This window comes from Pezoporus wallicus, unplaced genomic scaffold (assembly GCF_028554395.1).
Source record: "Pezoporus wallicus isolate ANWC-B61680 ecotype Strahan unplaced genomic scaffold, APGP_CSIRO_Pwel_v1 contig_13457, whole genome shotgun sequence".
Classification (NCBI taxonomy): domain Eukaryota; kingdom Metazoa; phylum Chordata; class Aves; order Psittaciformes; family Psittacidae; genus Pezoporus; species Pezoporus wallicus.
This window is the reverse complement of record NW_026638143.1, coordinates 3,552-20,323: the sequence shown is the minus strand read 5'-3', so window position 1 is coordinate 20,323 and position 16,772 is coordinate 3,552. Positions and strand designations below refer to the sequence as shown.

The 16,772-nt window shown below is 41.3% G+C and overlaps 1 protein-coding gene and 1 long non-coding RNA gene across 2 annotated transcripts; both read right to left on the bottom strand.

The window, feature by feature from the left end:
* Window positions 1–829: 829 nt before the first annotated feature.
* Window positions 830–10,647, bottom strand: LOC130599302 (TOX high mobility group box family member 3-like). Its single transcript, XM_057409674.1, is given in 6 exon segments — window positions 830–1,410; window positions 1,718–1,778; window positions 2,864–2,944; window positions 5,798–6,025; window positions 7,399–7,668; window positions 10,459–10,647. Coding segments are annotated over 6 exon segments (1,374 nt in total). The 3' UTR covers window positions 830–865.
* On the bottom strand, window positions 5,362–5,603 carry LOC130599303 (uncharacterized). Its single transcript, XR_008972200.1, has 2 exons — window positions 5,464–5,603; window positions 5,362–5,426 (listed from the first exon to the last, which is right to left on the bottom strand). It is a non-coding gene; the product is annotated as an uncharacterized LOC130599303 (long non-coding RNA).
* Window positions 10,648–16,772: the final 6,125 nt, after the last annotated feature.

The window sequence follows — 16,772 nt, the reverse complement described above, 5'->3', positions numbered from 1 at the left end:
CAGCACATTAAAAACTTTCATTTTTCATATTAGCTTTCTGTAATAACAATTTTATTTAAGTGCATTTCCCTTTTAAAAATACAGTGTATTAAATCTGAAACTCATCACTTTGACACAGAATATATTTACATTTGTTCTGTAATTGAAATTAACATAAGAGGGTAAATGTCAATGTATATTTTCTTACAAACTATGGTAGGCTTATTTGAAGAAATTAAGTGAAAGGTTGGGTCAAACATTCAAGTTTGGTTACTTGCATTTGTCTTCGTGAAGACATTTAGGAGAGAAAAAACTTAAGAGCTTTAACTGAAATCTGTGATTTACTCTATTTTTTCATGACAAAAAATGCCATCAATTAACTCATGTCATACAAGTATGATTGTATGAAATCCAATCATCATTTTACAGGCAGTTACAACTGCTTTAAGGGCTTCCTGAGTTCATACTGCCCTGAAGAGTATTACTCACTTTTAGAGAAAGAAGGGTTATATCATATAACTCTGAAAGGCCATTTTGCTGTCATAAGGTCCAGGTATTTATTGGGCCATTTGATTCACATACTGTAGGTAAAGCTTAAATAAATTAAAAATGTATCACATGAAAAAGAGCACAGCTTGCTAAAAAAAAACAAAACACAAAAACCAGCAAAGCACAAAAACAAATGAAATGATTTATAGTCAGCTAAAAGATGATACACAGCTACATTGTAGTTCTTTATTGCCTATTTAATAGACACTTTAGAGGATAATTTGATCTGTTATGTATCCCTGCATAACTATCATCAACAATTTACAGTTTTCAGCCAAATGTGGTTTACCCCTACCCCCTCCATCAACACAAACCCATGTTGCAAGATCATTTCTCTTCAGAAAATACTGACCTGTGATAATACTTGAGTCTGTGTCTGAGATTGTATTTGTGACTGGTGCTGCTGAAGTGCTGGCTGAGGGCTCCCAATGGCAGGGATAGGAGAAGTGATCTGAGAGGCTACTGGAGAATGCTGCTGAGGAGAAGGCTGTGACTGGTATTGGATATGCTGCATTTGCTGCTGTTGCGTTTGCTGCAGCTGCATGTGCTGCAGTTGCTGGTGCATTTGCTGTTGATTAATTTGCTGCTGAAGATGCTTCTGCTGCTGCAAATGTTGTTGCATGTGGTGCTGATGCATTTCCTGCTGTATTTGCTGATGCATTTGATGCTGACGTAGTTGCTGCTGTTGCATCTGCTGCATCTGTTGCTGGTGGAGCTGCTGTATCTGGCGCTGCTGGCTTTGCATTGAGGGACTGACTTGAGACGAAGATGGCATTGCCACCATATTTGTTTCCATAGAGCTTATCAGTGGGGCAGCAATGTTTGTTGGCATGTTTGGTGCAATGGCGACAGAAGCTACAATCTGATTCATAATTGCATATGCTTAAATTAGATATATTTAAACACCAAAGGTAGGATTCTTTCATACTTTTACACATCTGTATTGTACACAACAAGTAGAATAGTTGCCTAGCATCCCTATATAAAGTCAACAGAGAGAAAAAGTCTCTTCCCACACAAATAAATTACGTTTTAGACATTTACCTTACAATGCATCAAACTGTGCTACAGAAATGTCTATTCTATCCCTACTCTCGGCAACTACCTTGGATGAAAAAGTTACAGCAAAGATGTCTTAAGCTGGGGGAGATGAGATGAATACTGGACTTAGAGTGCAATTTTCACTCACAATCTTCCCACAAGTTACTTGGCAGCTCAGGTCCCATGGATTTAGGAAGAAAATGTGATTTCTGATGTTTTTGAAAAGGGAACATAGAACTGACAAGATAAATTCCCTCAAAGGGATTTCCAGAAGAGTTCCAGCTTCCATTTAAGTTAGCATTGTGATACTAAACACTTTGAAAATATTATCTAAGTCCTAGAGACATCAGGAAAATGCAGCTTCTCAACACAAAAGGAAGAAATGTTCCAGCTTTCAAGAACACGTGTATAATGTCTGCTGTTGTATTTTTAATCATTAATTAAAATACACAGCAACTTTCTTTGTGATTTACTAATGCTTTGCAACTGTACATTCAAATAAATACTGTAAGGAGTTAGCATTACTTTCTTCTGTTGCTTTCTTGTGATCAAAGATATTTTTGTAATTGATCTATATGAAATATTAGTAGAGAAATAACTACCCTGATTAATTCTTAACCATATTTTAGATGTCTACAAGCATATTTCTGTTTATGGCATTCAGATGCAACAGATCTACAACCAGTGTAGTGCTGCTGGTTAGAAAGTTAAGTTGTCAAATAAGACAGCAGAGCTTTGTTTACTTCACAAATTTTATTCTAATTTGGCATCCACTAAAATACTCCATGTGGCTCAGTGACAGCTAGTCCATTTGTAAGTGCTCTCCAAATTCAGAGCCACCATACATTTTTTCCCCTCACCTGCAAGAAATACTTAAGCTCTGTCATACAATAACTGCTCTCCAGTTCCACACAATGCAAGTCTGTCTTTTGAGAAGTATCACTTCAGGAAAAACAAAACTCTGCAAATAGCTTGAAAATGTTAATGTAAAAAGATCAATATATTTTTCATGACTGAATTTTACTTTTTCAGTGAAGTGCATTATTTTGCCACCATAGATAACGGAAGATGTACATTTGAAAAGTTATTGTTTGGTAATCATTACTCTGCCATTGGAGAGATGACTTTTTTTTTGCAGAGACTAAGTAGGGTTCAAGCAGCAGCACAACAACTGGTAGAGCTATATTAATGAAATCCTAGGATTCTACTTATTTTGCATAACAGCACATCCCCACCACCAATATTTAAAAACCACTGCTAATTTGCATTACATGGAAAGCATTATTAGCCTTACCTTAGAAACAAGGCTTGCTCTATAAGCAGCAAGTGCCATTAGGTATTCTTTTTTGTCAGCTTCAGTTTTTCTTTTATATACCTATTAAGAGAGACTACAATTTCACCAACTTCAATTATTAAGATGTTTTTGCCAGAATGCAATCAAACAAGAAACCCATGGATAACACTCTACTGTTAGATAGATCTTCCCTGGAATATCTAAAAATTCTTGTAGGTGGTTACAGATTTTCAGGTCTACTCGCTGGGCCACAACTGATGTTTATTGTGAATAAATAAAGTGGCTAGAACAGCCAGCTGTTTGACAAGACTACCTATGCACACTTTACCTCCTCAGGAAATGATATTTTAATGACTCTAAAAGGAATATTACAACACAGACTATTTCAGATGCTAAAAAGTATCTGCAGTAGTATAAACTACCAAAAGATGACTACGCAATATTTTTTTAAACAAGCATTTGAACTATGTGTAAAAAAATCTTTATATCTTTAGAAAAGTTGGGTCATAAAACTTGAAAAACTCACTTTCCCCAAAGACAGTATGAGAGAATGAGGACCTTGGGCCCACCGTAGGAGAGGATCTGGTTCGAGACCATCTTAAGAACTTGCACGTTGCCATACCCATGGGACTTAATGAAAACCATCCGCGGATCCTGAAGGAGCTGGCAAATAAAGGTGCTAAGACACTGTCCATCATATTTGAGAAATCATGGCAGTCAGGTGAAGTTCCCGACCACTAGAAAAAGGGAAATATAACCCCCATTTTCAAGAAGGAGAAAACGGATGACCCGGAGAATTACAGACCAGTCAGTCTCACCTCTGTGCCCGGCAAAATCTTGGAGCAGATTCTTCTGGAAGGCATGCTAAGGCACATGAAAATCAACAAGGTGCTTGGTGACAGCCAGCATGGCTTCACTAAGGGGAAATCTTGCCTGACCAATTTGGTGGCCTTCTATGATGGGGCTATGGAACTAATGGACAGAGGTAGAGCAGTTGATGTTGATACATGGACTTTTGCAAAGCATTTGACACTGTCCCACACAACATCCTTGTCTCTAAATTGGAGAGACATCAATTTGATAGATGGACCACTTGGTGGACAAATAACTGGCTGGATGGCCGTGCACAAAGTGTTGTAGTCAATGGCTCAAGGTCCGGCTGGACACCAGTAACGAGTGGTGTCCCTCAGGGGTCGGTGTTGGGACCAGTCTTGTTCAACATCTTTGTCAGTGACATGGACAGTGGGATTGAGCGCACCCTCAGCTAGTTTGCCGATACCACCAAGCTGTGTGGTTCAGTTGATACGCTGGAGGGAAGGAATGCCATCCAGAGGGACCTCAACATGCTTGTGAGGTGGGCTGATGCCAACCTCATGAAATTTAACCATGCCAAGCTCAAAGTCCTACATCTGGGTCAGAGCAATCCCAGGCATAGCTACAGGTTGGGCAGAGAAGAGATTCAGAGCAGCCCTGCAGATAAGGACTTGAGGGTGCTGGTCGATGAGAAAATGAACATGAGCTGGCAGTGTGTGCTTGCAGCCCAGAAAGCCAACCATATCCTCGGCTGCATCAAAAGGAGTGTGACCAGCAGGTCGAGGGAGGTGATCCTGCCCCTCTGCTCTGCACTTGTGAGATATAAGGAAGAAATTCTTTACTATTAGGGTGGTGAGGCACTGGAATGGGTTGCCTAAGGAAGTTGTGAATGCTCCATCCCTGGCACTGTTCAAGGCCAGGTTGGACAAAGCCTTGGGTGAGATGGTTTCATGTGAGGTGTCCCTGCCCATGGCAGGGGGGTTGGAACTAAATGATCTTAACATCCTTTCCAACCCTAACTATTCTATGATTCTATGAATAAAGTTCACCTTTAAATCATGTTCACCATCATCTGTTAGATCAGACTAAAAGTTTCCAAATGTTTTTCACAAACAATATCATTCATATCTTGGCAAAAAAGTGTCCTATATGAAATCTACTCTTCCATCACAGCTTCCATTAACATGCTTTGTAACAAATTCATAATGCAGATCAAAGGGAAATGCTAAATGTGCTCTACCTTCCCCTTTTCTAACATGATTAATAGGAAACAAGAGCTTTGAAATAGGAATGATCAAAAGACAGTCTTAACAGGACTCTAGGACAATATCACCTGAGCATTTTTACAAACTGCCCTTTAAAATTTGAAGACAAACACAGCCATTTAATACTACCTAATGGCTCTTATAACAAAATGCTTTATAGATGCCAGGTCTTCAGCAAGTTCAAAAATCATTATAGCTCTACAGAGTAAGAGGTCTACATCAGCAAGTAGCATGTTCCACATAGAGCAGAGGTATGAGGATACTTTTACAAGGATTAGAATCATAGATTTGAGGGAAGAAACGGACTGTGCCCGGTCCAATGTGAATCCAGCATAAGACCCTTTATTGTGTGACAAGCGCATATTTATATCATTCTACTTCCTTTACATGTGATCACACATTCTTTGATTGGTCGCCTCACATCTCTTTTGCAGTCTACTAAGTGCTAAGCAGTAACTTTCCACTCTTTTACTCCCTTATCATCCCTATTTAGCAACACTACTAAGGGTTACAAATATTCACACTGTTTGGTCTGTCTTTGAGATGCACATCCTGCTTTATCTTGCAAACCGCCTGCTTTGTTTTGCTAACCGATCTTTACCCTTCATAGTTCTCTTTACAGTTCCCAAGGCTTAGGCCGGAGCAGGGCATTAACACCTGGTATTTTCTTCACAGTTCCCAAGGCTTGAGCCTGTCCAGGGCAACAGCAGCTGGTCTTTTCTTTACCGTTCCCAAGGCTTAAGCCGGGCCAGGGCGATAACGCCTAGATCCATTTCATTAACTGTTTCTATCCATCACCCACATAGAATCATTACTATTTTACTTCTTGTGAGACATCCCTCCATCAATTTTTTACCTGTTTTTGTTCTTCTCCTAAACTGTCTCACATAGATGACACTATTTTTGAAACGTCTCCAAATGCAGCATTTGGGTTCTGCCCTTTAATTGCAGCTTGTGTATCTCTGAAGAAAAGGGCGTATGCTGACACTGGCTTTTGTGGCTCATTGGGATCTTTCTTTTTCTTCTTCTTTGGAGTCTTGGTGTTCTTGCCAGGATCCGGGGCAGCTCTTTTTTCTCCAGTAGCCTAAGAAATAGTAACAGCAAGAACAGTCTACAGATACATAAAATAAGTCAGGTTAATACTGAAAAAACATCGTCAGTCTGGCTTAATAATACATAGATAAAGCTACTATGTAAGCAACATTTTGGAGTCTCCTGTTCTGCAAGCCTTTCTCCTCCCAAACAGTTCTTAGTCTCAGCTTAATCTCATCAGATCTACTGGAAATAAATGCATGAATAGTTACTACTCATTGTAAGCATGGCTCAGACAGTCAAATCCTAAGATCTTGACCTAAAAAAGTACACCCCAATGCTAATTTACATAAAAAAAAAGCATAAAAAGAAAATATTTAATCTATAGCATATTTTGAATAGGCAGTCTATGTTTTTCCATTAAGATGCAATTTCAGCAGTAGAGACTCAAAAGACAAGAGCTTGGAGGCATTCCCTGATTCCCAGACATAGACTGTCAACTTAGACATTGGTCAGGGGTTAAAAAGCCAACCCTTCAGGTAAAAAGCAGTGGCAACTCTGCAGCTTTGATCCACCTGCAGCAAACACCCACTGTGTCCAGCATCCACCTCCACTGCCCCGATGCAGGGTCAGGCTCCTGTGCAATAGCACTGGAGGCTCAGCCTCACTGCCAGGGACCAACCCTGCTCCTGCACCTTCCTTTTGCCTCTGGGATAGGGAACCCCCAGAGTAGCACACCAGGATACAGGTTCTTGCATGTGCCTCGTGTCCTGTACCATCTTTTGTTGAACTATGCACAGATTATTGCAACAAGGGAATAAAGTGGCTCTAAATATACCTCTATTATAGTCATTTTCCTTTGATATTTTGATCATTTTTGCAATGTTATTTCCATGTGCACAATTTCCATTAAGTTAATGAGAAAACCTCTCAGGGAATAGTCTTAATTATGTCCTTTAAAAATACTGCTATGATAACATTTGTGCTTTATTTTGTTGATAAAATTTTCCTCTTATAACAGATTTATTTAAAGCAAAATGTAAATTGAATAAACTTTCAGTTATAGAAGAAAGCTTATTTTATTTCTATCTAAATGATTATATGTTTATATGACTACAGAGAATACCAAAATAAGGGCAAAACTGTCCAAAGTTGATGAGTAAAGAGATTCACCAAATCTATAAAATCTGAAATGAATTATTATGAATATATTAGACCAAATATATATATATGTATATTTTTACATTTATTATTATGGAGGTATTATGGAAACATCTTAAGAAGCTAAACAGGAAATGAATCATATTCCACTATAGCATAACATGTATTTTATATGACAGCACTGCAGCTGAAATGCTACTGCCTCATTTATGAAAATATACAGACATGCAACGCTTACTCACTATAATGCAGGGAATAACTTACTCTATTTGATTCATCTGCATCTTCTTCATTTATAGAGCTGGATGGGGAAGGAGTGGCTGATTTACTGGCAGGTGGGGAGGGAGAAGTGTGTGGCAAATTAGTGCCTCCTAAATATAGACCCAGCTGCACACTTAGCTGAGACTGGTTAATGGTGGTTAGCTGAGAAGGAGGCATAATTCCCAAATGAGCAGCATCAGTCATGTGGACTATAGATCTCATAATCAGAGAGTGATTGTGGCGATACTGGGAAACTTGTGTGTGACTCTGATCCTAAAAGAGATTGAAACAGTATTCAGTCATTAGCAGTTACCATGTAGCATGATCACATAGTTATTTTTACAGGCTTTAATAACCAACACTTGCAGAATTGTCAACTTGCAGTTTGTTTAGGTTTTTTTTTTTTATAAGTTAAATTCATTTTGAATAAATCAAATGCAGCAGCAGTTACTACACTTGTCCCAGACTTCACTTCTTTCCCTGCTTGTGGATGAGTGTTTTTTTTTTGTGGAATAAAAATTGCATTTCCCCATTTTTAAACATTTCTTCTCTTCATGTGGTGTGAAATACCCACATAAACAACAGGGAAATAGGCTGACTGACTATACAGGGAAAACATGGGATGGGATATAGGGATATAGACAGAAAGAAAAGCATCTTCCTTTACAAGCATTCAATTACTTCAATTACTCTTAGCTGTTGTTAGTAAGAGGAGTAGGTATAAAACAGCTGCCTGAGTGGGATTTTAAAGTTGTTTTAAACAACACTGCCTGTCCAGGTCTCCAGTATAGATGCTGCAGCACACTGGAGAATGTTCGAGTCATCCTAATCACTCCTAAAAATCCTTGGTTGCAAGCACCACACAAACCTACACATTTTTATCACACATGTGGAAGTAGCAAGCTATGTACCAATCACAGACTTCATTTTTCTTGTATTTCATGTCTCAGAAACTCAAGTGCTTGCAAGGATTTGTTTGTACTCTTTCCTGAGGGCACAAACTGTGTCTTCTACATATCCACAACACTTACCACATTTGTAAGTTAAAAGTGAGACCCTGAAGGAAAAGCCAACTGGAATCTGCCTATGAACAACTCAGTTTTCTTATTTGCAACCACACATGGATCACTACACAATGAACAAATATTTAAACAGAAAAGAAGATTAAAGAAGACTTCTTTCAACAGTTAATAAGTGAGGACGCTAAATAGCTTACAAATTGATTCAGCAACCTGATTAATCTATAACCATTGTTTGAACAGACAACAATATGAGAAATAAATTAGATTTTGAAAACTTTTTCATTATTAACAACCAGCATTGCAATTAGTAGCAGGTGCAAAGATCCTTAATAAAATGACACAGGACAAAGCAGCAGTGCTGGACTTCCACAACAGGGTTTGACCTTCCCAGTGCTCTTATTAAGTGTGGATAAGCTCAAACCAGTTTTCAATTATCTGTGTCAGCATAGAGAAAGTTTAGCCCATGAGAATTGTCCCTTACATTTTACAACTCTTCCTCAACATAGGTAGTAGTAATGTGCTCCTGAAAGCCTTTTCTTGGACAGGACAAGTGCAGCCATACAAAGAAGCAACATGTGTTAGAGAAGATGCACACCCTGCCTCATTCATTTTATGTACAAGAGCTGCAGCACCCTGCTTCCCTATAACAATAAATCATATTAATTCTGAATTTGGCATTTGTGTCTTTTTGGTGATGCCTATACAGAAAAAAATAAATCCTTCTTAGCATAAAAATACATGTAGTGTTGCACCTGGATCCTGTACAGATGAAGTTAACACCACAAGCTCATAATCCAGATCCTAAACACTTAAGTCTCATGCTCATTCTCCCCATGATTTTTAAATAATTGCCAGTTGGCTCATCATCTGTACTGCACCATGCTGCTTTTCCTGCTTCTTAAATTCTTTTAATACTTTCAGCAAATGAGTGTGGTTCCTTACAGATGAATGCATGTGCCAAAAGAGGAGAACTTGACAGAGAAAAATCAAAACATGAGATTTACTGGCTGAAATGCCCCTTTGCTTCAGGGGACTTTTCTATGAAAATATACTACTGTTAACTACAGGGTCATTTTGACAGTAAAATGTATTGGCAGTACCGTCTGGAAACCATTCAAAGAATTTTCCTACCTTACAGGCATTTCTTTATTAGAATCATAGAATGATAGAACAGTTAGGGTTGGAAGGGACCTTAAGATCATGGAGTTCCAAGCGCCCTGCCATGGGCAGGGACACCTAACACTAAACCATGCCACCCAAGGCGCTGTCCAACCCAGCCTTGAACCTCCAGGGATGGAGCATTCACAACCTCCCTGGGCAACCCATGCCAGTGCCTCACTATAACAAGAAAGAACTTCTTCCTTATATCCAGTCTAAACTTCCCCTGTTCAAGTTTTAATCCATTACACCTTGTCCTATCACTACAGTCCCTAGTGAAGGGTCCCTCTCCGGCATCCTTGTAAGCCCCCTTCAGATACTGGAAGGCTGCTACGAGTTCTCCATGCAGCCTTCTCTTCTCCAGGCTGAACAGTCCCAACTTTCTCAGCCTGTCTTCATATGCGAGGTGCTTTGGCCCCTAATCATTGTTGTGGCCCTTCTCTGGGCTTGTTCCAACAGTTCCAAGTCCTTTTTATGTTGAGGACACCAGAACTGCACACAATACTCCAAGTGAGGTCTCACAAGAGCAGAGTAGAGGGGCAGGATCACCTCCTTCAACCTGCTGGTCACGGTTCTTTTGATGCAGCTCAGGATACGGTTGGCTTTCTGGGCTGCAAGCACACACTGCCGGCTCATGTTCATTTTCTCATCAACGAACATGCCCAAGTCCTTCTCCATGGGTCTGCTCTGAATGTCTTCTCTGCCCAACCTGTAGCTGTGCCTTGTATTGCTTAGACCCAGGTGTAGGACCTTGCACTTGGCAAGGCTAATCTTCATAAGGTTGGCATCAGCCTACCTCACAAACATGTCGAGGTCCCTCTGGATGGCATTCCTTCCCTCCAGCGTATCAACCGAATCACACAGCTTGGTGTCATCAGCAAACTTGCTTGAGGGCGCATTCAATCCCATGGTCCATGTCACTAACAAAGATGTTGAACAAGACTGGTCCCAACACCGATCCCTGAGGGAGACCACTCATTACTGGCCTCCAGTCGGACACTGAGCCACTGACCACAACACTTTGCATGAAGACATCCTCCTCCTTTTGCTGGGAACCAGCTTGTTGATCCATGCACTCTCTATGTTATGCCTAAAGTGTGATCACCATGAGAACACCTGATCTTGTCCGATGACATCTGAAGCCATCAAGGCAGCGACTCAACGTATAGATGGACTTGTGATCGAGAGGTGGACTTAACAACAGACATTATTGCCCAGGTTGTTCATGAATGTGAAATGTGCTGTAATTGAGCCAACCAAGGGGTTAAAGTCTCTCTGGTATGGAGGACAATGGCTGAAGTACAAATATGGGGAGGCCTGGCCGATTGATTACATCACACTTCCACCAACCCGCCGAGGCAAGCGCCATGTGATTATCATGGTGGAAGCAACCACTGGCTGACTAGAAATAGAAGTTTTGGCGCACATCACTGTTCGGAACACTATCCTGTGCCTTGAGAAACAAATCTTGTGGTGACATGGCACCTCAGACAGAACTGAGTTAGACAATGGGACTCATTTCTGGATCAACCTTATAGACACTCGGGCCAAAGAGTGGGTTTATCACATCCCCTACCATGCACCAGCCTCTGGGAAAATCGAACGGTACAATGGGCTGTTAAAAACTACACTGAGAACAATGGGTGGTGGGACTTTCAAACACTGGGATACACATTTACCAAAAGCCTCCTGGTTGGTCAACACCAGAGGATCTGTCATCAGGCCTGGCCCAGCCCAGTCAGAACTTTTACATACTGTAGAAGGGGATAAAGTTCATGTGGTTCACATAAAGAATTTGTCGGGGAAGACAGTCTGGGTTGTTCCTGCTTCAGGTAAAGGCAAACCCACTCGTGGGATTGCTTTTTCTCAGGGACCCAGATATACTTGCTGTGTAATGTAGGAAGATGAGGAAGTCTGGTGTGCACCTCAAAGGGATTTAATTTTGGTGTCAAACAGCTGATGAACTCAGTTGTATGCTGTTGCCCGCTATATAACACTTCTGTAGTCCACCAGCTAGATGTCTTCAGGTCACCAGCAACTGGCCCTGACTTGCCTCCGATCATCATCCCAACAAAGAATGAACTTTGATGAAACCGGACGAGCTCAGCAGTGAACAGAAGTGTTCAGCCGTCTCATTAGCAGGCATCAACCCAACACTACACCCTGTCTCTCCTGCCCTGAAAAACAGTTACAAGAGCTCGAATCTGACATCATGGACTGGATGATTTTAGCAACTTTATAGAGATTGGTCCATGGACTAAGGAATGATATGTCTCTTTGTGTGTGTGTGTGCATATATATATGTATATATATGTGTATATATAGATATAAGACAAAAGAGATGGCATATTGAGAAAAGTGGGATCTGAGCAGGACGTGAATGGTACAGAATAAGAGGAGGATACAGTCCTGGGTTCAACAGTAGCAGTTATTTTTCTCCTTCTTAGTAGCTGTTGCAGTGCTGTGTTTTTGAGTTTAGTCTGGGAACAGCGCTAATAATACTGATGCTTTTAGTTGCTGCTCAAGTGTTTAGTTTGACCAAGGACTTTCTGAGTGTCATGCTCTGCCACAGAGGAGGGGAAGCCTGGAGGAAGCAGAGACAAGACACATGACTCAAACTAGCCAAAGGGTTATTCCATACCGCTGCACATCATGCCCAGTATATAAACTGGGGGCAGCTACCCAGAAGGCACAGATCACTGCTTGGGTCAGGCTGAATATCGGTAGGCGGGCTGTGAGCAATTGTATTCTCTTCCCTTGTTATTCCCCTTATTATTACTATTGGTGGCAGCAGTAGTAGTTTTGTATTGTATCTTAGTTACCGGACTATTCTTATCTCACCTGTGGGAATTACATTCTTTCAATTCTCCTCTCCATTCCTCCGGGAGTGGGGGGAGTACGAAAGGGGGGGGAGAGTGAGCAAGCCGCTGCATGGTTCCGAGTTACCGGCTGGGATTAAACCAGGACATTTTTTTTGTGGCACTCAATGTGGGGAATGAAGGGTTGAGATAATGACAGATTTGACCAGAGTGTGTCTAATCATATTCGTGATAATCATTCATTGTTTCAGATTAATAGTCACTTGTCACAATGCTGATTTATTGGCTCTCAAAGTTGTTACTCTTGATCTCAGAGTTTCAGCATGTCATACCTTACTTACAGCCAGTATTTGCTGGTTTAGTGTTTATTGGCTGGGGGGGGCTGGGTGAAGGTTCTTCTTTTGATGATCATGAAACTGCTCTGGCTTGCATTCCCAGTGTGGTCACCACCTCTATACTTTGGGAGGTATATAATAGGAGTGTATAGCAATTTTTTTTTCTCCTCAGGTGGTCAATCTATGATGGAGACATTCTCTCACACCCCTAGCTCCCCCACAAGACTAGTTACAGCAACATTTGAGAGTTCTGAAGGTTTTGGAAGGCCCTTGAGAGCTGCCCAATGACTGTGATGGGGATCAGCATGTTGGCACACAGAGTGTGTTTTATCCACAACCATTTAATCTGATCTTGAAAGTTAAGCAGAGTCGGGTTTGGGTCTGGTATAGGGTTTGATGACACTATAAGAGGACCAAGAAATTTTCCCCGAGGCTGGACAGTCATGAGCAGCAGTGTGTGTGGGATAGTATGGGCAAGTATCTTGGCCAATGGGTCCCTCCATTGCTTTGGAACTTCACCAGTGAACAAGTGCAAAATCCGGAAAAACTAATAAAACACTTAAATGAGGCATGTTGTCATCCTGGTCAAACCAGACAGAGACAAATCATGGCAATGTGCTGGGGCTTGGCCAATACTTGTAGAGCCCTGTTCAACACTATTCAGCACCTTCAAAGGGAAAAAAAATGTCTCTGGATCTGATGGCAAAGCAACAGACAGTGCAGCTACTCCAACTCCATGTACAGCAGCTCCACCAACCCCAGTGACAAGTACAGCAGCTACTGAAACCCGGCAGCAATGGACAATGCATCTGCTGGTGCTGCTCAACCCCCAAGCACAGTGGCTGCACCATCCCCAGCAACAGATACTACTTCCACTCCAACCCTAGTGTCAGACACTGCAGCCACTCCAACCACAGTGAGAGTGACTGCAGCTAAACCAAAGGACCAATTCACGCTAATATGTGTCAGCAGCAGGCAACAATCTAACACTTCACACAGTCTCTCCTGCTTTGAAAGACTGTCACAAGAGATGGAACATGATGGACTGGATGAATACAGCAGCTTTAAAGGGATTGGTCCATGGATTAAAGAATGATATCTCTCACTTTCTGTGTGTGTGTGTATATATGTGTCGTGGTTTAAACCCAGTCAGGCAACTTGTTCACTCACTCCCAGTGAGTGGTGCCGAGCTGACAACAATCGAGGGCCGCCCCCCCTCCCCCACCGGGGCTCTCCCCTTCCCCGCTCCCGGAGGAACGGGGAGGAGGATCGAAAGAGTGCAACTCCTACGGGTTGAGACAAGAACAGTCCCGCAACCAATGTACAACACAAATCACCACCGCTACTATCAACTACAACAATGATAAGGGAAAATAACAAGGGAAGAGAATAAGATACCACTGGCCAAGAAACGAGTCCCACCCAGAAGCCCATATCCTTCCGGGTAACTCCCAGTTACCCCCCACCCCGGGCATGACGTACTGTGGTATGGAATACCTCCCTGGCTAGCCCGGGTCAGGTGCCCCATCTCTGCTTCCTCACAGCTTCCCCTCCTCCCTGGCAGAGCATGAGCCTCACAAAGTCCTTGGTCAGGGTAAACATCACTTAGCAACAACCGAAAACATCGGCTTCACCAACACTGTTCTCAGGCTGGAAGTCAAAACACAGCACTGCACCAGCTACCACAAAGGAAAAAACATGACTGCTACTGCTGAACCCATCTCATTATGTGAGACAACAGTGATGGTATATTGAAAAATGTGGGATCTGAGCATGACGTGAATGGTATGGAATAAGGGGTGGATACTGTACTGGGTTCAGCTGCAGCAGTCATTTTTCTCCTTCTTAGTACCTATTGCAGTGCTGCGCTTTTGACTTTCATACTGGGAACAATGCTGATGAGACCGATGTTGCCAATTGTCGCTAAGTAATGTTTACTCTGACAAAGGTCTTTTTCAGTCGCATGCCTTGCCAGAGAGGAGGGGAAGCCTGGAGGAAGCAGAGACAGGACACCTGACCCAAACTAGCCAAAGAGGTATTCAATACCCCAGCATATCATGCCCAGTATATAAACTGGGGCAGTTATCTGGAAGGGCTAGATCACTGCTCCGGTTGGGCTGAATATTGGTAGGCGGGTTGTGAGCAATTGTATTTTCTTCCTTGTTAGTCCCCTTATCATTATTATTCTTGGTGGTAGCAGTAGTAGTTTTGTATTATACCTTAGGTAACAGACTGTTCTTAACAGTGGTAAGTTACATTCTTCTGATTATCCTCCCTGTTCCTCCGGGAGTGGGGGGAGGAAGAAGTGGGGGAGTGAGTGAGTGGCTGCATGGTTCTGAGTTACCGGCTGGACTTAAAACACAACAGAAATATAACCCCCATTTTCAAGAAGGGGAAAATGGATGACCCAGGGAATTACAGACCAGTCAGTCTCACTTCTGTGCCTGGCAAAATCTTGGAGCAGGTTCTCCTGGAAGGCATGCTAAGGCACATGAAAAACAACAAGGTGCTTGGTGACAGCCAGCATGGTTTCATTAAGGAGAAATCCTGCCTGACCAAATTGGTGGCCTTCTATGATGGGGCTACAGAACTGATAGATAGGGGCAATGCAGTTGACATTGGACTACCTGGACTTGTGAAAAGTGTTCAGCACTGCCCCACATGACATCCTTGTCTCCAAACTTGAGAGACATGAAAGCTTATTGTGACAAATTATGCTGGGATTCTCAGTATGTTCTATCCTAGAGAGCAGGAGTCCCCTCAAACCCTCTGATGTTTTCCAGGTGAAGATACTGGTGAAGATACTTCCCTCGAAGCTTTTATCATTGCTCAGTTTAGTTATTATACTACTTCCATCAAAATATAATCATACATGTAATCAGAGGATTCTCATGACAGATGAAAAGGCCAAATGAATTCTTAATTAATCCAAAGAATCTGCAAGGACAAACAATGTATTTTAACCCCGGATAGTTTCTTCTTTCTTGATACTATATTTAGTCTGTTGTTAGGCAGAGTCCTTGCTTGGGCAACTGGCCAGGTCAGAGTTTTGAAGTACAGTCTTTTTTCATTAAAATTTGCTTTTATTGGGGAGCTTATTTTATGGGAGTGAGAGAGTAGGGGGAGTGTGAGAGGGGTGTTAATTTTGTTAATAACTTTTTTTGTACTAGCATACTAGATACTGAAATAACTATTAAGCCAGATCCTACAAAATGAGAAGACTTCTAAGATTTAAGAACTTTGCCTAAGCAATATTAAAATCTAAAAAATTCATCTCATTTTGGGCTAGTAGCAATGGGGAAGGCTGTGCCAGCCATAGAAGAGTGAAGACCAAATTGTTTTGTTGTTTGTTTTTTTTTACCTGACCCCAATATTGCAATTTAAGCTCTTCAGGTCATGGCATAGATTTCTGATAGCTTTGATAGTGCGGGGTTTAGTTGTTTTACTATAGAAATTCAATTGTGTTAGTCTATTACCTTTGGTCACCTCAAGAGGTAATATTCCTGAGCACATAACTGATTCTTACCAGTTACCACTTCACAGAATTAATGATCTATAAGCATATTCAAAGATCAACAATCATGTAGTCTAATTGCGATCCAGAAAAAGCGTGTTAAAATTTCATTGCAAATCTAGATTCTGCCCTCTCTCTTCCACTCTTGCTATTGATCTAATGTAGTATTGTTGTACTCTGAGTAATACCAAGACACAAATTTGCTGAGAAAAGTAGGTGTAATTGGTGAATTACTGTGTTCTTGTGAAATCTCTGGCTACTGACAATAACCTAATGCATGTCATCTAAGACTCAAATTAAAATACAATTGCAACCATGTAATATGCAAAATCACCCTTTGGTTTAGTATACTGTTTAAAAGGTTGACTCTTAAGAACTCAGATTAACTATTCTAAATTATGTTGAGGGGAAATTTCTCACTGACTTCACTGAAACCCCCAAGAACTACCAGTGTGCACTTTGGAAAACTCTGTATGAAACAACAGTGTCAAACTGTTATTTTTAAGATCTGAAGTTTTTAAATTGAATT